The sequence below is a fragment of the Mus caroli genome, chromosome 19, assembly GCF_900094665.2.
Source record: "Mus caroli chromosome 19, CAROLI_EIJ_v1.1, whole genome shotgun sequence".
Classification (NCBI taxonomy): Eukaryota; Metazoa; Chordata; class Mammalia; order Rodentia; family Muridae; genus Mus; species Mus caroli.
Window position 1 is genome coordinate 36917604 of NC_034588.1, and position 24098 is coordinate 36941701.

At 43.9% G+C, this 24098-nt stretch overlaps 1 protein-coding gene across 1 annotated transcript in view; it reads right to left on the reverse strand.

Annotated features, from left to right (window-relative positions):
- The window catches only part of Pdlim1 (PDZ and LIM domain 1), a 49194-nt gene that overhangs the window by 12145 nt on the left and 12951 nt on the right, over positions 1 to 24098 (reverse strand). The window contains exons 2-4 of the mRNA XM_021151809.2: positions 15877 to 16028; positions 13453 to 13537; positions 7309 to 7502 (exon numbers count right to left, since the gene is read on the reverse strand). Of these exons, the coding sequence (XP_021007468.1) occupies positions 7309 to 7502; positions 13453 to 13537; positions 15877 to 16028 (431 nt within the window). The remainder of the gene's footprint in view (positions 1 to 7308; positions 7503 to 13452; positions 13538 to 15876; positions 16029 to 24098) is intronic.

Below are 24098 nucleotides of genomic sequence, written 5' to 3' on the forward strand. Positions count from 1 at the left end.
AATGGCAAAGCTAGGCTTTAGTGCAAAGCGACAGAGCCTCCCAGCCGTTCTCAGCAGACAGAGATGGGGGTTCAGAAGTTCAAGCCCTGCCTCCTCTCCTAGTGAGTCAAGCGCAGCCTGTCTAGTGAGACCGTGACTCAAAATCAAAAGTAAGATAAGACAACTGGTGATGTAGTTGAGTGGCGGAGCAATTACTTGACATGCAAGAGGCCCATGTTCCATCCTCAACTGCAGAACAGCTGAAAGAAGCTGAGTACAGTCTCCTCTCTTCCTAGCATTTGGAAGTCCGAGGCAGGAAAATTGTCACCGGTTCAAAGCCCAGCCTGTCTCACACGGTGAGCTCCAATGCCAGGCTGGACTGTAGTATGACACTCTGTCCCCACCCCGCCCACTCCACACCACACACACACACACACACACACACGCACGCACGCACGCACGCACGCACGCACGCACGCACGCACGCACGCGCGCGCGCACAGGAAAGAAGAACGAATCCAGAGTACCATGTCCATTACGTGAATTCTAACACTCATGAAAATACAACAAGAAGAATCAATCGCCACAGTTTCAAGATTCCTCTCACAGCTATTGTGATCATGCCTGTGTTTATCCCACACCCATCGATTAACTCAAACTCTTAAAACTGAAACATAAAAAGGGAAACCAGGTTTAAAAAAAAAAAAAATGTAAGTAGGAATTTTTAGCCTCTAGGGATAGGCAGACTTAAAACACCACAAGAATGACTGGTAAAATGGGAACCTCCTTCAAAGTCACATTTGCTTGGCTGAGGCACATCCCTCTGTAAGAGTTTGTATTGGCTCTGCTTTTCCTGTTTATTTTTTAGTTTTTGTTTTGGAGACAAGATCTCACTATGTAAGCAATGTTGACCTTAAACTCCTGATCCTCCTGCTTCAGCCTCCAGAGTGCAGGGGTGCCAGGATGCGTCACCACACCCGACCCTGCTAAAATGTTGGGAACGTTGTTGTCTGTCTGTTTCTACTAGTCAGAATCTGTCCAAATTCCCCCTATGATTCTTACATCATTCAGTTGTGTTATATATTTGTTGTTTTTCTAGTTTTTTGTTTTGTTTTGTTTTACTAAGTTCTAGTTTTAATCCATCCCAGTTAGGAAAAAATATTTGCTTGTTGTTTCAGTCTTAAGTGCATTAAGATGTGTTTTAAGTCTCACTTACAGTCTCTCTTAAGAGACTATTCCACATGTACCTGAAAAGTGATTTTGATTTTTTTTTAAAACTTGATCTTTCATTTATGGTGAGTATATTGACAGTTTTCTCATCTCATTATTGTGAGTCATACCATGTATTTTTGATCATTATGCACCCCCACCATGGTGATGCGAGGCACTAGAATCAGCCACAGTTCTCACACAATAGCACTGTACATACAGGCTGGTTGGTTTTGCTTCCCTTCATCCTATTCTCCCCACTCTCTGGCAAACACAGGTCTAGTCTATTGAAAAGTAACAGTAAATGGTATATTATAATGTCAGTGTTCACATGTTTACTGCTAGCATAAAAAGACAATGTCTGATTCTATGTACATCTTATATCCTGTGTGGATTGTCAGTCTATTTTTGCTGGATGTCGCACTTAGCGCCAGACCCTTCCCTTGCATTTACACTGGCTACAGTCCACAGCAAAAGAATGACTGGAGTGTCCATCCTTGGCTCATACTCCACTGTGTGGGATAGCCTGGAGATTTCATCATTAAGGGGCATCATTAAAAGGATGAAAGTAGCCTAAAAAAAAAAATCTATCAGGAGCTGGTGAGATGGCTCAGTGGATAAGAGCACTGACTGCTCTTCTGAAGGTCCTAAGTTCAAATCCCAGCAACCACATGGTGGCTCACAACCACCCATAATGAGATCTGACACCCTCTTCTGGTATCTGAAGACAGCTACAGTGTACTTATGTATAACAATAAATAAACATCTAAAAAAAAACTTTAAAAAAAATCTATCAGTGGATAAATGGAATATTTGGAAAATGTGATAAAGAATGGAATACTACTCAGTCTTTAAAAAGGAAAACACCCAGCCGGGCATGGTAGTGCATGCCTTTAATCCCAGCACTCGGGAGGCAGAGGCAGGAGGATTTCTGAGTTCGAGGCCAGCCTGGTCTACTGAGTGAATTCCAGGACAGCCAGGGCTATACAGAGAAATCCTGTCTCAAAAAACCAAAAAAAAAAAACAAAAAAAACAAAAAAACAAACAAAAACCCTGACATACACTACCCGGGTGAAGCTTTGGAGCTGTATGCCAAGATGAATATGAGTAAGTCAGTCAACAAAGACAAACACTGCATAGCTCTGTGGATAATCAGAATTCTTAGCAACAGGAAGTAGAGCAGTGGTTTCTAGGGGCTTAGGGGAGAGATAGAAGCTGTTCATTGGGTGTAGGGTTTCAGTTTCTCAAGCTGAACAAATTCAACAGCTATGTCAGATAACTTTGCACATGTGGTTACGATAGTAAATTTTATGTCATGCGGTTTTCAACCACACTTTAAAGAGAAAAAAACAAAAAAAGGAACACACTATCAGTATATAAGAAAAAGAAAGAAAGAGGGAAAAAAAAGCTGGATGGTTTTCCAAGGAATTATGCTGAGGAAACCCCAGAACGTTACATAGTTTATAGTTCCGTTAATAAAACATTCTTGAGCTAACAAAACTATAATAATGAGAGATTGGTGGGCTGGAGGCTTTACAGTGAGGGATGTAGCCTGGTGAATGCGGCCTAGCTGAGTGAGGCAAGAGGATTGGAATCCCGTGCAGACTCAAATGCTTTTTTTTTTTTTTTTTTTTTGAGACAGAGTCTTACTATATAGACATAGCTAGCCTGAAACTTGCCTTGAACGCACCAAGATCCACCTACCTCTACTTCCCAAGTACTGAGATTAAATACATGCAATAGATTAAATAGATTAAATAACAACTCATTTTTAAAATCCCTCTCCTCAAATAGAGGTACTGACTTTAAGTGATGTACAGATTTCAGTTCTTGTCTTGTTCCTCTTAAGATCATGAAATAAATAAATAAATAAATAAATAAATAAATAAGGGACTAGAGGACTGACTGCTTCTTCCAGAGAACCAGAGTTCAATTCCCAGCATCCACATGGACCGATCACTAACAACTGTCAGTAACTCCAGGACCAAGGGGACCCTACACCTTCTTCATGACTCCTCAGGCACAGCCCACGCATGGTGCTCAGACACATATGCTGGCAAAACATCCATACGCATAGAATAAAAATAAATAAATCTCAAAAGAAAGGAAGTATGGTGACCCATACTTTTAATCCCAGCACTTGAGAGACAAGAACTCCATGAATTCAAGGCCTGGCTGATCTATATAGCAAGTTCTGAGGCAACCAAGGAGTGAGACTTTGTCTCAAAACACACACACACACACACACACACACACACACATACAAACACACCCAGGAGTGAGCTGAAGCAGGTAAAAGAATCCTTCACGTTTCATAAGATCCTAGAAAATAAGAACTCCTTTTCAGATGCCACAGCTTAGTTATCCAATAATTAAATAAAATAAAATAAAATTAATTAAAAAAAAATTCTGGGAAAGTTTATGCATTTAGTTCTAAAAGGAATTCTTGATCTGGATGTTCCCTGTATTTCAGTCTCCAATGATAAGAATTGAGGAATAACTCTGGATATCAGGAGAAAGGACACTCAGACTCTAGTCAGCTCTCTGAGGTGAGGTACAGGCACATCAGCTACAGAGACACGCAGTCTTCCTGCTGGAGGCCTTCTGATCCTGCTCCCAACTATGCTGGGTGAGCATTATCAGTCCCCTGCTACATTTTGAATAGATAGCAATGACCCTTTATCTCCACTGCATTTGCTTAGAAATCCGCCTCCTGAGTGTTTGGGAAATACCCTGAACACGATTTGGGAGGCCTGGTACTCTGGAATTTCTATGCTGGTTATGGAAGTTCAACTACTCATACCATGAAAAGAGCCATCTCCCCCAGAAGGATGCTGGCCAGGGGTACTGACAGCTGAACTTAGGCAATGACTGCGGGGAAGAAAACAGTTCACGGTAAGCCTAGGCAGCTCTTCTCTGGAACATGCTTCTATGCTTCCTCTTCCCTCTGAGCCCCTGGCACTCAGAAGTGCTGAGGCAGACTTCTCTCCATCAGTGAACTCAGCAGCAAGCAGCATTCCCTCAGCCCCTTCCAGTACAATGTACTGCATTCCCTTGACAAGCTGGTGGAAAGGCCAGTGGCTAAGAGCCCACCTCAAAGATCAGGAGACAGGGTCTCAGAGGACTTACAAGGTCTGTCTAAATTCACTCAGCTGGCAGGAGGCAGAGCCGTTTTCTAGGACTCTATCTACAAGCCTGAAGAAAGTAGTAGACGTCGTATAAATTATGAACTCTAGTCTGGGCATTACCAAATTTTAACAGGTCCCTCCTACACATAATTGAAGAGGTGAGAGCGAAGGTGCTAGCAATATTTCTTTCACAGAACTGGTACTCAGTAAATACTCAAAACAGGATCACTAAGTTGAAGTCACCTAGAGGGGAAGGACAGCAGAGGGCCTCCCTCTCCACTGTGAGCAAGGAGGCCTGCTGAGGAGACAGACCCTCACCTGCCTTTCCAGATGGCAACGCTGCTGCTGACATTCTGACCTGCCTGGGATGCTGCTATACCAAGATCTACAAGATAGACAGACAAGACACACACACACACACACACACACACACACAGCAGAATGATCTGAAGTGCTTGGACCCCTCCCACCACCCCTCAAAACAAACAAACAAAAAAAAAAAAACAAAGAAGCAGGGCTAGCCCCAGGGAATGGTGGGCAATGACCTCAGAGGTAAAGTATGTCATGAGCCAGTTCTGGAATGTCAGCGAATTCAGACTAAACAGTGGGGGTGAGCCAGCTCCTGGCCTTGTGCTGAGCAGGGAGGGTTACGGAGTGCCTGCCTGGTTGGCAGGATCATCTGAGAATATACTAGAAACAAGCCACCAGGCAGAGATCCCTATGCAAGAAACATGGCAGGCTCAGCAGCTACTTTCCCTCCAGCTTCAGGGATTCCCACGGCTTCTTAGATCCCTGCTCCAGGAGCTTGGGCTGAAACAGATAATGGGTCCCCTTTGCTGAGGGAATCTGCAAGGAGACTTGATGAAGACCCGAAGGCTGCTGCAGCCAAAGAAACCATGCCTGCGTGCCAAAAGCGGACAATGGGAGGGGGGCGGGGCGCAATCAGGGAGCATGAGAGAAGAAGAAAGAAGACGTTAAGGAAGGAAAAATATCTAAGGCAGCCACACTAAAAATACTTTCCAGGCACATACTTCTCTCAGTGCATAGCAGTTCTTTCAATTAAGGATGTGTCATTTCCTGGGTTATTAAATCCAGATCATGGAACATTCCACTCGGGGACAGTAAAGGAAGGGTCACGTTCCCAGCCTCTCCAAGCACCATAAGCAGCGGAACACAAGAATGGTGGTTCTTAGTGTTCAGATCACTGAGCTGCGTGCAAGCTTCCCTTCAGGATGTGATACTTAGAGGACGCCCTGCCTGGCGCTTTCCCTCATATCCCCAGCATCCCCATAACCACCTAGAAGGGCGTTAACCTACCAAGCAGGTAAGACCTCGTGGGAACCATAATTGGCGTAAGAGGTAATAGTGCTGGCCACTGCAATTAAAGCCAGTGATCTTCAGCCTCTTCTGAAACCAAAGCCTCACTAGCCTCTAAGGAACATACAGATCTGTTCCATCCTGTCCTCTCCGTGTCAGGGACAAAGACTTGTGTGCAGGAGATGGCCAATAGTCTCAATATCTGTCTGATCTGTCTGTCTTCATCTGCTGCTAGCCTCCGTCCATCTCTCTCCCATCCCTTCCTCTCCCCAGACCCTGGAGACCACAAACACAATGGGGTTCCTGTAACAGCTCTCAAAACAGTTAAGGAGCCTGGGACTGTAGCCCCATCCCCACAACTTGCATTTGAAACACTTAGCGTGCACCTAAAATGAGCTAAAATTTGGACAGATGAATAAGGAAGAAACTGGATGGCAAAACAGGCTTTTGGAGTTAACACAAAATCTGAGTGAGTAAAAGTCTACACCATCCCTGTGGGCTGTATATGAACATAGGGCTCCACAAGGGTAGCTCAGTTGTGTTTGAACTGGCAGCTCTGCCCTGCGCTCCTTCCCTGCAGGCCCATCCTCAGGCATGAGTCCTAATCTACTCCCCACCCTCTGTCATAACACCGTCATTAACACTGTCATGCCCAGTTCCCTTGCCATGGGTGGCTGAAGTGTCCCCAAAGTGTTGGGGACAGAGCAAATTTAGGGCCCTCTGCTGGAAGAAACAGGAGACCAGATAGAGAGGTAAAGGTAGATACAGCCCACAGATATATGACCGAGGACATGCCTGCCTGGTTCCACCTGCGGTCCCATCTCTCCTCTTGTTAAGCCAGCTTCTGTCGCAGGTCAGAACCCATCCCTCTGGGCAGGAACTTGCAGCTTCATGGATTTAGCTCTGTCATTTCTGGTCTACATTGGTGAAGAAGCAAGCATTGCTTCACCGAGACTGCACAACTGTGTGTGCTGCTCAGATTCGGTGGGAAGCGTGGAGCAGTCCACCCAAATACTCTCTACAATGAGGACTCCCTCAGGACACAGCTGGCGGTCCTGTGAACAACCATGACCAGAAGCTGGAGGTGACCACCGCGCTCAGGACAAGAACGATTCGCCACCATTACAAGATCTGTTTGTGTCCGACATGGTGCTAGGCATTTTATATGTTTTCTTTTCTCGCTGTCACGGGTGTGGATATCCACAGGTCACAGTGTGGGTGCACAGGCGCTCACACACATGTGGAGGCCCAAGGGTGGCATCCAAAGTCTTCTCCCGTTGCTCCTTACATTATTCACCGAACCCAGAGCTCACCCATGCAGCTAGTCTCTCCAACCTGTTTGTTCCAGATCCCCTGTCTGCACCTCTGAAGTTACTGGAACCACAGCTAAGCCACCAAACCCATACACAATGTTATGAATGTGCTAGGAATAGATTCTTGAGCTCAACAGTAGGTACTGCAACCTTTGAGACACTGCACCAGCAACACATTTCCTTATTTTACTACAACCTCTACAAAGAGGAGGGAAGGAGCCCTTTTCGTGTGTAAAGAAATTAGTGTCAAAGGTTTCCCCGTGCCCATGCCCACCCCAGGCTTAGTAGTTCAACTTGCTAGAAAAAAATAAAGGAAAGAGCCTCCCTTTCCCAGGACCTGGAGACTTCAGGGGTCCACTTACGGCCTGCTGTTCGCCTCCTCCCCACTGGCTGAGGTCTTCGACTCCACAGCATTGTTGAAGTTAGAGATGTTTTCGGATGAGTAGAGGCCAGTTGGGCTGTTGTACTGGTTTGTGATGACCCGGGTGCTGGGAGCAGGTGAGGCAGTAAATGGCATGGCACTTCGGTTGTGGGCACTTCCTATGTGCAGGACTTCCTAAAGGCAGGGAGCAGAGGAGAAGTTCAAGGAGCTGTGGATCCTAAACCCGTTATCCTGTACAGTACAGGGAGAACTTCCAGCTAAGCTATGGCAGTCCCTGGCTCACATCTAAACTTCAGCTTGCTTCGAGCAGAGGGGCTCAGACAAAGGCAAGGAGACGGTGATCAATACGTGGTAAAGCATCCACAGATGTAGGACTGCAATCCCACATCCTCTCTCAATCAGCTCCATCTCTGACCCTTCCCCGAGACCCAGCAGAGCTGATGTTGGGTACCTCTAAGGAGGATAACATGTCATGCCTTGGGCTACCAGTACCCAAGTCAGAGCTGAAGCATCTAACACATTTCAGAGGCATTAGGAAAAAGTAGAGAGAGGTAGCCTAGACTACCACGGAGCTCTCCATGTCAAAAGGTAGAGATAAACTCCCCAGACCCGAGCAGGTTAGATCAGCAAGGAAAGAGGGTAAGAAGAGGAACAGCTGCTGACTACATGTCTCAGTACTTGCAAAAGGCAGCTGAGGCACTGAGGGCCTACCATTCCCTGTGGTAAAACACAAGATGGAAGGTTCTGGAAGACAAGTCCAAACCAGATCCTATGGGCGAAGGAGGTTGAGTTTCTGAGTCCTTATTCCTTGGTCCACCTCCAGAAATCTGGTGAACAATTACAACTACAACCTCTCTAGGCATCTGTGTAAACATGCCAAAACCAAAACACCATTTATTTTATTATATTTTATTTTATTTTATTTTATTTATTTTATTTTTTGAGAGAGGGGTTCTCTCTGTAGCCCTAGCTGTTCTGAAACTCACTCTCTAGACCAGCCTGGGCCTAACTCAGAGATTTGCCTGCCTCCTGGGTGCTGGGTTGAAAGATGTGTGCCACACAGCCTCGTTATAGTTTTTAAACTAACATTCCTTTTTTAAAAAAATGATCCCTGGGTACTTCCTCTAGCTCCTTCATTGGGGACCCTGTGCTCTGTCTAATGGATGACTGTGAGCATCCACTTCTGTATTTGCCAGGCACTGGTAGAGCCTCACAGGAGACAGCTATATCAGGTTTCTGTCAGCAGGCTCTTGTTGGCATCTGCCTAGTGTCTGGGTTTGGTGGTTGTTTATGGGAGAGATCACCAAGTGGGGCAGTCTCTGGATGGTCGTTCCTTCAGGCTCTGCTCCGAACTTTGTGGAGCATGTGTCCTTATTACAAGTTGGAACATCTTCTGGGTATATGCCCAGGAGAGGTATTGCTGGATCTTCCGGTAGTACTATGTAGAGTTTTCTGAGGAACCACCAAACTGATTTCCAGAGTGGTTGTAACTACTTGCAATCCCACCAGCAATGGAGGAGTGTTCCTCTTTCTCCACATCCTCTCCAGCATCTGCTGTTACCTGAATTTTTGATCTTAGCCATTCTGATTGGTGTGAGGTGGAATCTCAGGGTTGTTTTGATTTGCATTTCCCTGATGATTAAGGATGTTGAACATTTTTTCAGGTGCTTCTCAGCCGTTCCGTATTCCTCAGTTGAGAATTCTTTATTTAGCTTTGTGCCCCATTTTTTAATAGGGTTATTTGATTTTCTGGAGTCCAACTTCTTGAGTTCTTTATATATATATTGGATGTTAATCCCCATAGGAGAAACATCAATATGAACTAACCAAGTACCCCCAGAGCTCCTTGGAACTATACCACCAATCAAAGAAAACACACGGTGAAACTTGTGGCTCTAGTTATATATGTAGCAGAGGATGGCCTAGTCGGTCATCAATGGGAGGAGAGGTCCTTGGTCCTGTGAAGGCTCTATGCCCCAGTATAGGGGAATGCCAGGACAAGGAATGGGAGTGGGTGGGCTGGGGAGCAGGGAGAGTGGGGAGGGAATAGGGGATTTTCAGAAGGGAAATTAGGAAAGGGGATTCGAAATGTAAATAAAGAAAATATCTAAAAAAAATTTTAAATTTTTTAAAAAGAACTTTAAAAAAAAAAATGATCCCAGGGTATCTGATGACTCAGTTACAAGGTTCTCCCGGCACCAATGCTCAAAATCAACTCCGGCTTCCAGTGCCACAAGCTGTGTAGCCTTCTAAGCTCGACGTGTTTTCTGAGTTCCCAAGAAAATTCTTCTAAACCCTGCTTTCTTTCTTAAACATCCAAATGATCAAAAATAAATATTCCAATTCTTCTATCATTCTTTTTCTGCTCTTTTAAAAAATGAAATTTAGCCGGGCGGGGTGGCACACGTCTTTAATCTCAGCACTTGGGGGGCAGAGGCAGGCAGATTTCTGAGTTCGAGGCCAGCCTGGTCTACAGAGTGAGTTCCAGGACAGCCAGGGCTACACAGAGAAACCCTGTCTCAAAAAAANAAAAAAAAAAAAAAAAATGAAATTTAGTGTTTAATTGGAATGCATTATGAATGAGAACTGTTTAATTCAGTACGAAACTAATTTAAAGTAAAAGGCAGATAAACACATTTTTATGGTTGGGATTTCTTTCTTTCTTTCTTTCTTTTTTTTTTTTTTTCGAGACAGGGTTTCTCTGTATATCCCTGGCTGTCCTGGAACTCACTTTGTAGACCAGGCTGGCCTCTGCCTCCCAAGTGCTGGGATTAAAGGCGTAGTCAGCTTAGGATTTCTTTTTTATTAGCCTGGTAAATTTTTTTTTCGAGTCAGAATCACTGAGGTTTAGTTGACTTTGTCCATGTATGCACAAATAATAAAATAATAAAAAAACAATAAAATAATAAATAATAAAGTAATAAAAAATAATAAAAAGAGACTTGTGTGTTTGTTTGTTTGTTTGTTTGTTTGTTTGTTTGTTTTGAGACAGGGTCTCTCTATGAAGCCCTAGCTGTCCTGGAACTCACTGTGTAGACCAGGCTGGCTTCAAATTCACAGAGATCCACCTGTTTCTGCCATCAAGCCTGGCTACAAACTATCTCAAAAGAGGCTCTTAAAGAAAAGAATGGTCATAAGAAATGGTTAACTCATTTTATGTGTACTGATTCAAAGGAATCGTAAAATCATTGAGTCCTGTCTGTGAAAGGCAGCAGCTGACTTACAGATTAGAGGTCAGGAGCTCTCACTGCCACCATGGGCAGACACAGGACAGCACCCAGCATGCACTCTTCTGTGTCCACAGCTGTTCTGGGAGCAGCACAGGATGCTTAGTCTTTAGTCTTGCCTCCAATTTTCCCTGACACTTTGACGGTGAACATGTTATGCCTCTCTGAGCCCACTTCTCTAAGCTTCTTCAGAAGGACATCATGTGACACGTCTGTGCACCAAGCACAGGGCAAAACAGGGCAGGGTCTCACTAGGGTCCATCTCCTCTTCCCGTAGAAACAAAAAGAATTCCAGTCAGAAGCCCATGGGAGCCATGTCATACATTCTTACTATGTACGTATGTACGTATGTATGTATGTATGTATGTATTTACTTACTAACTGCGCACAGTATAGATCAGAGGACAATTTAGGAGAATCCATTCTCACCTTCCATCATGTAAGCCCCAGGGATCAAACTCAGGTCCTCAGGCAGGCCTGGCAGCAGAAGCCAACTCCTCAACCCAACCCACCCCTCCCCTCCCCCATCCCACCCTTGTTTTCTTTTGTGGGAATAGTGGAGTATTTTTCTTCGGGTGGTTTTTTTTTTTCTTTTTTCTTTTTTAATTCTTGATTCTTGCTTTATAAAGCATCTATCAAGAATGCATCTGGTTTGTACATAAAAGAAATATTTCTACCCCCATGTGGATTCTAGTCTTTCCAGAAGGCAGGCGGATTTAGGGCTTGCCTTTTGGAAGGGATGATGTCATTGTTTGGGTTTTGTATTTACTGGTCTCCAAGGAAACTCAATAATGAGGAAATACAAACTAGGTATGTAACTATGTTGACCTCAGATAAGCTGGGGTGTTGGTTGGCTTTATGTGAACGAGCGAGCAGCTCTTTACAATATCCGTGAACTCTGCCCTCACTATTTGCCCTCTAGCTCAGAAGTCTCAGAAATGGAAAATCTGGGGAAAGGGGAGGTGGGAAGATATTTGCATGAATAAAGAATGATGAGAAAAATACAGTCAAGCTACCCTTTCAAGGAGTCTGAATAATTGTATTTTTAATCTGAAAATGATCTTCAAAAATATCAGCACTGAAGAAAAAGTATAACCAAGACATAGATGGTTTCCCCAAGTAAAAAGTAGCCATTTTGGACCAAGTTAAGCCAAAATTATTCCTCATTGTTATAAAACTATGTGGAAACTTAACACATCAAAATTTAACACATACAGTAACTTTAATCAATGACTAAACTACCAGAAAAACTGAAACTAACTCTGCCATAATTTAAACTTGCTTATACAACTGCCAGTTTGCAGAGTAACATTTTATGAGTTTCCTTATAGGTCTTACACAGAATAATATGTTCATGTCAACTTCAACATGCCAGGTGCAAAATGATCTCTAACAGAATGTAGCATGTTAGTATGATGGCTACTGCAAATAGGAAAAATTATAACCACATTTCTGAAATTTTAATGAGACGCCTTTAAGAAATTAAGGCTTATAATCAGCCATTCCATTTATACATACTATGGAATCATATGAATTCAATTTCATATCATTTCTATGCTATATATAACTATGTGTTATCTTTTCATTACTATTTTACATAAAAAAAACTAAATAGTGTCTCAAACTTTAAAACGAAAATTTTAATTTCAAATCTTCTGGGGCTAAATATATAATAATCACAACCCCATTTTGAAAATGGCAAAAATAGTTATCCATTTACTTACTCACTTATTTGTGGTTTTCTTGTTGTTTTACGTATGTGTACATCTGTGTCTGGGTGCACTTGTGTGTGTGCACTTGTGAGTGTGTGCACTTGTGTGTGGAGACTGGAGGTTGATGTGTGATACCTTCCTCAATCATTTCTTCACATTTTTAGACACTGGGTCTTTAAGTGAACCCGAAACTCAGCCTTCTGGCTAAACTGGCAAACCAGCTCGAATTGATGGGACTGCAGATGGGCACAGTCACGTTGATGGAATTGCAGATGGGCACAGTCATGCCCAGCTTTCACACATGGGTGCTGGAAATTGAAACTCAGGTCCTTGTGCTTGTGTGAACGCACTTTACCCATAAGCCACTTCCTCAGCCACATTTACTCTTAATAATTCATTCATTTATCCAACAGAGAACATAGTTTGTAGTGAGCAACATGGGCATTTTTACCAACGTGTTCTAAATATTTCTGTACTTATTTCAAAATATACCCACACAGTATAGATATTTTAGAAGACACAACTAAGGGAGAAATAAAAACACCTATCAGCTATCCACCAAGAGATTCATTTGTAAATACAGAATCTCGGGACAATCTACTGTTGTAGAAAATTCTACTCAGCCAACGAACAATGCAGGGACTCCTTCCTTTATTTTTCCAAGATCAAATGTCATCTCATTTAACTAATTTTAAGGTCTTTCTTCATGTTTCACTGTAATAAAAACATATTTCTACCTCAGGACTCACAGGATAAGAAAGATGGACTATTAAATCCCTGTGTTTCTTTTTTTCACTCCATTTCAGGCCTAAAGGTATCCTCGTCTCAAGGATGATTCTTCTGTGTCTAATCTGTAAGAGCGGAGCTAGCTCTCAGGTTTCAGTAGAGTCCTACCAATTCTCTTTGCAGGAAGGCTTCTGTCCCCTTCTCCCACTGCCTGCCTTCCCACTCCTTCTTACTCTGTTGCCGGCCATGTCCCTGCCCTGGGGTTTTCCAGACCTTTCTTCTGGCGGTTTCCCTTACGGGAAGAACTGAACTTAAGCCAGATCCCAGCAATGACAGTGGAGGCCTCTCCTGACCACTTTATCCCCAGACCTCCAGTGCAGGAAAAACAGAGGCGAGCTGAACAATACCCAAGCAGGAAAGCAGCTGGCAGCGGAGTGGCAAAGATAAGCAAGCACTTACTTGGGGTTCCGACGCTAAATTCATCTTGTAGGGATGACGTTTCCCCTCCTCGGTCACTAGAGGAGACCAAATCTTCTGTTCAGACCTGCAACAGATGAACAAAGCTGCTGTTCCCCCTCTGTCGTTTCACCTCATTCTGCTTTGCAGTGCTGATGCTCCAACTCAACAACTCACAAACGTCAGTCAAGCAAGGGCTCCACCACTGGGCCGCAAGCTGTCCCCAGCCTAAAGCTGCTGTCTCATTCATGTTAAATAAAGGATCCAGCTCAACCTCTGTCTCTACAGGTTCTGCTTAGATTCAGTCAACTGCAGACAAGATCTGCATCTGTACTGAACATGTACAGACTTTCCCCCTTGTCTTATGGTATAGCAGTCATGGGCATAGCATTTACATTGCAGTAGATATTATAGGCAATCTTATTATAGGCAATCTAGAGATGACTTAAAAGACTGCAGGAAGATATACATAGAGTATGTGCAAGAAGTGCTACACTGCTTTGTACAGAAGGGACTTGGGTTAGCGGCAGATTTTGATATCCAAAACAATTCTGGGGCCCAACCCCCATGGACACCAAGAAACAACTTTACACACAAAAAACAAATAAGGAAAAACATCCCCTTTGCCTTAACTTCTACCCTCTGAACTTGAACCCCACCATCAGAACTACCCCCTAGCTATCAATTAAGTGGCATCCATGTTAGATGGTTCTTACACACAGCCTGAAGGGATTTTCCAAGCCAAGACCCCAGCCTTCCTCATTACAGTCTGGGGAACTGACGAAGCCACCAGGCTCCTCTGACTTGCTATTCCTGCCTCATACTGCCACCTCAATTCAAGGTGGATAGACTTCAACTCTATCCTGGCTCAAGGTGGGATAGACTTCAACTCTATCCTGGTTCAGTGTTCCTAGCTGTAGAGAAAGCATCTTGTGTGTTGTATGGACGCATCACCTGTCACCTGTGGCCTATGGCTTAGGCAGGAAATAGAATGTGGGACATCAAGAGGAGGAGAAAAAAAAAAAAAAAACTCTAGGAGAGAAGGAGGCAGGGAGATTTGCTGGGAAGATGTAACAACTGAATTCATTGCATCTGAGCACAGGTAACCAGTCATGTGGCAGAATGTAAGCTAGAATACATGGGATATTTTAAGTTATATCTAATCAAAAAGGAGCCTAGCTTTATGGCCAGGTATTTGTAAATACATTTTGAATCTAGATCTTATTTCAGGGAGCATGGGGTTGGGAGGAAAAAAAACAGGGCCTAACTTGAACACCTAGCCTAGACCATATCACCAATGTATTCATGAATCAGTTCCAGGTTTTATTAGCATGGGGCGTTTTTATCTCTTGAAGGTAGAGAATATTTATACTTTGTGTTTGTCACAGTAAACAGTGACAGACAATTATAAGACACGCCCATACAATTTTGTTGGCAAATGAATTTTCAAAAAAAAAAAAACCAATGAACCTATGAATAAACGCATGAATGACCCGAACATGAGTTTGAGGGAGAGGACGTGGGCTGAGCTAGATAGAACAAGAGACAAGAACAAAGGGCCAATGTCCTTTTGAAGTAGTCATAATGGAATGGTTAGCCTCCCAGAGTCAGTAGGGCTCTGAAGGGAACAAAATATTCTCATATTGTTCATCTTGGTCTGTCTCACAATCCTATAGCACAAGGAGAAAGGGGGAAAAAGGTCACAGAATGTACTTGACAGAGGAGAACATGATGAAGAGCTATAAAAGCGAAGGTTGGTGAGCCATTAAGTAAAGCAGGTTCACCCAGCAAACAGAAGCTGAACTTGATCCAACAGGAACTAGGAAGCCACTCAAAGCTGAACCAATCACTCCTGATATCTTAGCTTCCTAAGGCTCCTTCCATGACCAAGTGAAAGGTGAATGGAAATTCTACCCTAATTACAGCTTCCAAGGTGCTTTCCTGGGCTGTCTGCTCAATGCCTCTGCTCCTTTCCTGTAGTGCACCTTAAGTTACACTCGGCCCTTTATCTAACAGCAGCTGTGATCTCAGGATGCAACACCCCCTACTCCTTGGATCCTTGGTAGGAACTGATACTCAGAGGACCTCAGGAAGACATTTACATTTGTTATGCCTTAATAGTGCCTAACTCGTTTTCATTAGTTGAAAACTTTCACTTTCATCAAGTGAAAGTGTGGTAACTTAATAGGCAGAGACCGACACATGAGAAGCCGACAAGAGATAAGTCATGTGCACAGGAGAGAAGAAATGAGCAACCCCAAAATCTAAAACCGCAGACGTGGTGTACTTTCATTATGTATGCAGAATACAGAACCAGGGAAGTGCAGAGGCTTCTGAGATTGGGGGGTAGGGAAAGGGAGGCGCAGGCCCTGTCCACGAGCAGCTTCCAGTCTATTAGGAATGAACTAAATATTTCCACAGCCTCACCTGGATACTGTGAGCGTCATGTTGTCAGCGCAGCCCTTGATTTTGTTCTGAGCTTCCAAGTGTGTCATGCTGCTGGTATCTTCCCCATCGATGGCTGTAATTAAATCTCCAATACATAAATTCGCTATAGCAGCCTTGCTTCCGGGAGTGACCTGGCAACAGAGGGGACCACACATAAGTTACTGTTGTGTCCAGGAGAACCAATGAGTAAATACCACGGGGTTAAGTACTCACTGATAAAGAACAGAGCATGGAAAGGGAGAACTTGGCAAGATGCTGCATACCTGTAATCCCAGGTCTAGGGAAACGGAAGTAGAGGACAGCCTTGGATATATACCAAGACCTTGGAAGGATAAAAGAAGAAAGCGCAGGGAGAATAACACACGAGAAAGTGTGTGTGATGGTTTGAATATGCTTGGTCCATGGGAAGTGGCACTATTAGGAGGCCTGGCCTTTGTTGGAGGAGGTGTGGAAGAAGACATGTATCACCCTGTAGGCAGGCTTTAAGGTCTCCTGGTGCCCAAGCTCTGCCCAATGTGGAAGAGAGAACCTCCTCATGGAAGACAGCTCCCTTCTGCTACCTTTGGATCAAGATGTAGAACTCTCAGCTCCTCCAGTACCATGTCTGCCTGGATGCTGCTATGCTTCCTGCCATGATGATAATAGACTGAACCTCTGAAACTGTAAGCCAGCCCCAATTAAATGTTTCCTTTTCTAAGAGTTGCCTTGGCTCTAGTGTCGCTTTACAGCAATGGAAACCCTAACTAAGACATATGCTAAGATTATAATTTAACCAATCCTTCATGTTTATACAATCTGTTACCATGCACTGAGTCTTTCTTGTATGTGACCTCATTGTCTCCTTACAACAACTTTATCAGAAATGAACATCAGACACTGAAACCTCTAGGAAGCTCAAAGACCTACGCAGGGTCACCCAACTAGTACATTACTATTACATCCTGCTATCCACTGCAGACTCAAACCTTGAGCCTCACTCAGTGTTCTGACCTCAGAATAAGTCACCAACATATTTTAAATGTACACATTTGGAAAACATTGCATGTAGTAACTTCTATTTCTGTAAAATCCTAGCATATATTATAAACTATAAGCCCAGACAAAACTGGAATCACTGTATGTTAATCTCTTTACAATGATCTTGAGTTACTTTTACAATTTAAAAAAAAAAAAGCAATAAAGACAATTTTTTTAAATATAGAGTGTGGGTTTGCACCAGGAAATTGGCCATGGTGAAGGCCCTTCCCTACAGGTGGCTGGTGTTCTACAAGCTAGGCTTCCAGATCAGTCATTCCAAATTTGAGACCATGGATGCCTAGGGCGGTCAGTTAGTAAATGTCACAGGTCCCCAAATCCATCTGTCCACTGAGGATGCCCTATAGACAGAGTAAATTTGCCACCACACAGACCTACAGTGGCTTTTCATGTAAGCATGGATGCTGGTGTGATGAACGGCACTCATTCTGAGGCAGCGCTGGCCTCGCATAACTGTTCGCTAGTGGATATTGTCTCAGTCAGGGTTATACCAAAATGTTAGCATCATCACCCCAGAGCCAGTCCATGACTCTATAACATTAAAAAGTCATCGTAAACTGGAAGCCAGGGGAAGAATGGTACACCCTCAGATCCCAGTGCCCAAAGGACTTTTGTTTCCTCTTGGGAAACCCTGTAGCTCTGGGAGCTAATGGAGGATGTTGCGATCCACCAGTGTCTCCATACACTACACTGGTCCTTCAAAGTACCAAATCAGGATACAAGACTAAGGAAACAAGCCTCAGTTTTCCACAGCCAACTTCCCAAAGAACCCAAACAAAACCAAAAAACTAGCCCTCATACAGCTGCTGGTATGGGCGCCCTAGGGTATTTTACTACCTCTCTGGCACCCTGACCCCACACAATGTGGGGCTAGTCCTTGAGGTCCCCTCTAGCTTGAACATGTTCTGGCTTCACCAGACAAAACTCCCCGCTGGAATGTGAAGACCGGAAACCAGTTCAGAGCTCCTGACCTCCTACCCTTTCTCTCCTCACCCATCTGACTCTCACCACACAGGAGCTGTGCTCCAGGCAGTCGCTGAGTGAGATGTCTGACACAGCCCTTCCTTCTAATAAGCAATAGGAAACTCATTGTGAGTCACTTAGGGTAGCAGTAAAAACACAGGCTGACCTGGTGCTATGCTGTATACAGTCCGCGTTTTCTAAAGGACAATGCAGAATTTTGCCTTTCTGTTTTAGTTTGTTTGACATTTTTGGAGAATGTCTTAGGTATCCCAGGCTGGCTTCAGACTCTGTTGTAACCACGACCTCACTTTTTAATGGTCTTATCTAAGTATTTCTTTATATTCGAGATTGGTAATGGCTCTAGACTGGCAAATTCTATCTCCAAGCAGACTAGCTGGAAAACCAGGAGAACAAGGCCAACCAAAGCCACTTATTTATGACCAAATATAATAGTATAAAAGAGCAGGTTCCTTTAGGGAAACCCTGTAATACTTCAGCAAGGCCCTCCCCTCAGGCTACTTTCCCATTAAGCTCTAGCTTCCTCCCCAAGTTTTTTCCACCTCAATATTTTTGATTCTGCCTGACTTACTTTTCTCACCTTTTAAGTCTCTTCTTAAATCACACTTCTGAGTCTTCCCTGACCTCTAAGCACATGATAGTAAGTACTCAAAATAAAAAACCAAAGAATGATTCCAATTAAAATATCCACTGTCCTTAAAGATGTTATCACGAGCTGGGAAGATTACCCAGTGGGTAAGGGTTCTTTCAGTATAAATGTGAGGACCTGAACTCAGGTCCCCCAAGCCCATGTAAAAGCCGAGTGTTGTTCAGTGTGCCCTATAATCCCAAAGCTCAGGTAGTGGGAGAGACAGGAGGACTGCTGAGGAATGAGTGCTAGCTAAACCATGATAAATAAGCTCCAGGTTCAGTAAGAGACCCTGTCTCTCAGGGCTCAGGGAACTGTGCAGAAGAGGAGGTGGACAGATAGCAAGAGACTGAGGCAGGTGGATGACATGAAGGAAATAATATCTTCCAGACACACAGGGTTGATGCACAGGGCCTGCCCAGGTCCAAACCAGACTGGATCCCACTGCTGAGATGGGCAAGATGCAAGCCCCTATCCCTCTCCAATTAACAACTGATCGCAAAGAAAAAATTTGTTTCTCCAAGGGAGTCACTGGGTACACAAATCACACTTAAGGGCAGACCCTGTGGCCAGCACTAGATGGCCAACTCTAAATGAACTCAAGGGCATTTATGGAAACGTTTTTTTTAAGACTCATTGCTTCATTTGGACTTTTGTTTAACCTTACTGGACTTCTGCATGAATATTATGGTTTCCAAGTTTGAGTTTTTATGGGTGTGTATAGACATTTCTCCCACTCATTCTTTGTTTCTTTTGTTGATTTGTTTGTTCACTTTCTTTTATCCTTGTCTTTTTATTTGCCTATTTGTTTTCTTATGAGAGAGAGAGGGAGAGAGAGAGAGAGAGAGAATGGAGTTAGAGGATGGAGAGGTAGGGAGAGTCTGGGAGAGGAGAAGGGAAACCATGATCAGAATATATTGTATAAACATAAATTTATTTTAAATTTAAAAAATACAAAGAGGGAGGACCTGTCTCAGGGGGATAAAGAGGGGGGTGACATAAAAAAAGCAGGGATCTGACTTTCTATGTACCTACATGGGCACACACATACTTTATGTTTTAAAATGAATATTTCAAAATAATCAACAATGTTTTTTAAAATCAAGTAACTGTTTCCCTTAAAAATGACGATGCCAGACTTGGAAGTTTCTTTTTATGGCTTATGTTCAGTTGCTAAGAAGTCTGGAATTTCCAGCATTTGGTTCATTTTGTGGGAGTGGCATTTCTGCAGAGAACATCCCAACAGGCCCCAGACAAGCTAAAACCAGTCTTAGAAGCCCCACACCTGAATAATTTTGACCTAGCAACTTATCTTTCTGTCTGATTTTTTTTTTAAGCCAAAGGAAAGTTTTGAAAACTACAAGAAAAGATCATCAGATCAGCCTCCAATGAGCTAACGTTCTTTTATGAGCCATCTCTTTTCTACAAGGTTGGGGCTGTGCATACAGCCCAAAAGGTAGAATGTTTGCCTCGAATGTACAAAGCCCTAGGATTGATTTCCAAATATCATGAGCTGGACATGATAGCCTTTTGGGTGGTGGAGGCAAAAAGATCAGAAATTCAAAGTTATCCTTGGCCACACAATGTGTCTGAGGGCAACTTAGGTTACATGAGACCCTGTCTCCAAAAAGGACAAGTGTGGGTGGGAATAGGGAGGGCAGATCAAATGAATCACAGACCTTACCTTCACAGAGAGGATTCCTACAATATATTTAGAGTGCTCACAACACATTGCTCACACAGATCAGATGAGCAAGCATCTATCTGACAACGTTTTCAAGACAGGACTAAAGAGAAGCTGTGAGTGGTTCACACTCACGCAGCTAAAAGCTTATGCCTAGCTTTAATATAGAACCCCTCATAGGAAATTCCTCATAGGAATTTCTTGCTTCAGTGTAATAGTGTGGCAGAGACTCTAACTAAGAAGCATAGCTGCCATGTCCTTCTTTCTACACAAAGAACTGGAGTGTCACAAAGCCCCGTTGGCCAGGTGCCTCCCAGGCATGCAACAACAGTTCCACTACTCTGCACTGAGCTGGGGCCCAGAGCCCCACCCATTATCAAACATGCCAATCATAAGACAGAATTGAGAAGGGCTGCCGAGGTCCTAGATCTCACTGCTGGAAAGTTCCTGTCCTAAACTGTGGACTCTACCACACACCACAACGAACCTCAATTCTAACAGTGGCCACTATTAACGAGACTTACTATATGTCAAGGACAATGTAAGTGGTTAGAAAAGTTGGCCTATGATCTTCTCATGATGCCACAGGTAGGCAATGTTATTTGCATCATTGAAGATGAGGAAATGGAGGAACAAGGGTTAAGCCACTTGCTCAAGGTGACTCAGCTTGTGAGAAGCAAGCCACAGCAGGCTCCAGGATCCGCTACATCACTGTCTATCCTAATTTCTCAGCAGCCATCAAATTCCATCAGAATCAGCTCATGATAGAGTCAGCCTCAATTTCTAAATAAAATAAAAAAACTGAATCTGATACTTCCCTCCAAAAAACCAGACCCATTATTTAAGTAGACATCCTCCAAATTCCCTCAGCCAGTTCCCCTACCCCCAGAGATCATGGAACCAGAGCACACAACTGTTGCTATATAAAGTAGTGTGGCTTAGGTACAACAATGTATATTTTAAAAAGAATGTTTTGTTGGCTTCTGTAGCAGTCAAGTTGAATTTATTCTTGGACCCATCCCCTTATCCTTACCTGAAGGCTGGCACCCTGCACATTGACTCTACACACTCTATGATCATAAGGCACCTTTAGACCCTATTAGATTCCCTGCTCCCACCCAGGGTCAGCTCTTTTTGTGTTTTTATTTACATCCCAAACACTGCCCCCCCCCCACCTCCCAGAGCCTCTCCTTCCATCCCCACTCCAACCGAAGAGCATACACAGGCTAGAGAAGGCCCCCAGCACACAGGTAGTAGAGAGCTGCCTTGCCTGGCCTCAGTAGAAGCGGATGGGCCTAATCCTGCAGAGACTTGATGCACCACAGTGGGGGAGGAAATAGCCTGGGGGCCACACCCTGCTATGATTTTTAACTTTCACTTCGGAGACGTGCAAAACAGAACTGTGACATAGCTCTCCCTCATTCTTCAATGAGGCACCTTCACAGAGCCAGCTGCCTGACACTGACCAGAAGTAAGAGCTACGCCCCTCCTCTGTGACACTGGCACACTTCCTCCTCGCCCAGGCTTCCTTTCGCTCTCACTCTCTCCACACCTTACTGCACACATCTCCATGTATTCTGAAAGACTAGTAGCTTGTTGGTTAAGTTGTGACTTCTAGAGGCAGGGGACCAGGACTTGATAGCCTTACCCTGGGATGTAGCACCTCTGTGTGCCTAGCTCTTCAGGACAGATAAAGACAGCAGCCCTGACACATCTGAAGGCTGCTGTGAGGGTTGCCGAAATGACTCAAAACAGAGCACGCACTCACAACTAAAGAAATGGGAATTCCAGGAGCCACATTCTATGAAAAGGGCTGAGCCTGCCACCTAGAAGCACACAGTCCCTGGAGAGACAGGCAGATGATAAATGTGGTGCTAGAAGCTATAATGCAACCAAAAGCTAATGATGGGGGCAGGAGAGATGGTTCAGTGGTTAATACTGCTTACAGAACAAGCATAAAGATGTGAGTTTGGATGCCAGCACCTGTGTAACAAGAGTGACATGGTCTTCCTGTGAACCTGAAACCCCAGCACTGTAGGGAGGAGGGGGAATACAGAGGCAAGAAGATGGCTGGTGCGTGCTGGCTGTCCTAGGATGGGAAAGGATAAACTCCAGGTTCAGGGAAAGACCTGCCTCAAAAGAATACATGATGTCTTCCTCTGTCCTTATACGTGCATATCCATGTACGTACACCCCCCTACACACACATGCATGCAAGGAGTCAGAATAGAGCAGGCTAAGCCTCACACAGAGTATGTGGACGGCACCAGTGAAACCCAGGACACAAAGGAGGGGAAAGGGATATGACATTGGAGATACAGAACAGGCTGTGAGAACCCTGTATCTTTATCTAAAAATAACAGTGAATAATAATGTCCTCACTGTCTAGTTCCTGCAAAGAGACGACTAGAGATCATTAGCCATGCTCAGGTTCAGAGGGCCTCACTGGACAGACACTTTCTGGTTTAGTCAGGATTGCTGTGATGAAAGACCACGACTGAAAAAGCAAGTTGGGGAGCAAAGAGTTTATTTGGATTACACTGCCACATTGTAGTCTGTCACTGAAGGAAGTCAGGACAAGAACTCGAACAGGGCAGGAACCTGGAGGCAGGAGATGATGCAGAGGCTGTGGAAGGATGCTGCTTACTGGGTTGCTCTTCATGACTTGCTCAGCCTGCTTTCTTATAGAACCCAGGATCACCAGCCCAGGAGGGGGCCCCACCCACCATGAACTGGGCCCTCCTCCAGTCATTAATTAAGAAAATGCCCTACATGCTTGCCAACAGCCAGTTCTTATAGAGGCATTTTCTTAATTGAGGTTCTCTCCTCTCAGATGACTTCAGCTTGTGTCAAGTCGATGTGAAAGTAGCCAGCACACTTTCAAATGACAGTTCAAACTGAACCCATTCCAGGGCTTACCCAATCAGCCCCTAGCCCAGCCATGCCCTAGTGGAACGGTTCTCAACCTGTGGATGGTGACCCCTTTGGGGGTTGAACAACCCTTTCACAGGGTTTCTATATCAGATATACTGCATATCAGCTATTTATACAATTCATAAGAGTGGCAAAATTAGTTATGAAGTAGCAATAAAATAATTTTATGATCGGGGGTCACCACAACATGCATTAAAGGGTCATAGCATTAGAAAGGCTGAGAACCACTGCCTTAATGGATCTCTAGAGGGTCCTACTTAAAATCCAAGTCTTACCAGCAGCTGAACGCATGTGTTCCTTTAACGCTCTGCATTGGAAACTGAGAGCTGAGCTCGTCGGATGAATCTGATTCACAATCAAAGTTGCCTTATATTCGTTTTAATTTCGATCGGATATGATAAATTTCATACAAACCCATAGACTCTAAGCTTATGAAAAATCTGGCATTTTTGGGCTTAGATTTCCATATGGCAACAATCAGTACCAACTCAGGAGATTCCAACCCACTAAATGAGAAACATATCACCCCCTTAGCCACAAAACCCATCATGCTCTCCTGCCTCTAGTACAGACACTCAGTATCAGCTGCCAGTTGTCATCACCCAGTCAGTGATTCATCTCACTACTTCACCCTCTAGTCAGCCCCATCTATGTTGCCTCCTGGTTCCCACATACCAATGAGTTTGGGACTGAAGGTTCAGTTCCAAAGCAATGCAAAGCAATTATATGTAAAAAGCACTTTATGATAGGGTGAGAAGGAACTCCACGGTGATAAAGCCCTGGGTTCTATCCCCAGCACCAAAAAAAGAACTATTTCATAGCTAGAATTACCAAAAAAGAACTATTTCATAGCTAGAATAACCAAAAAAGAACTATTTCATAGCTAGAATTACCAAAAAAGAACTATTTCATAGCTAGAATAACCAAAAAAGAACTATT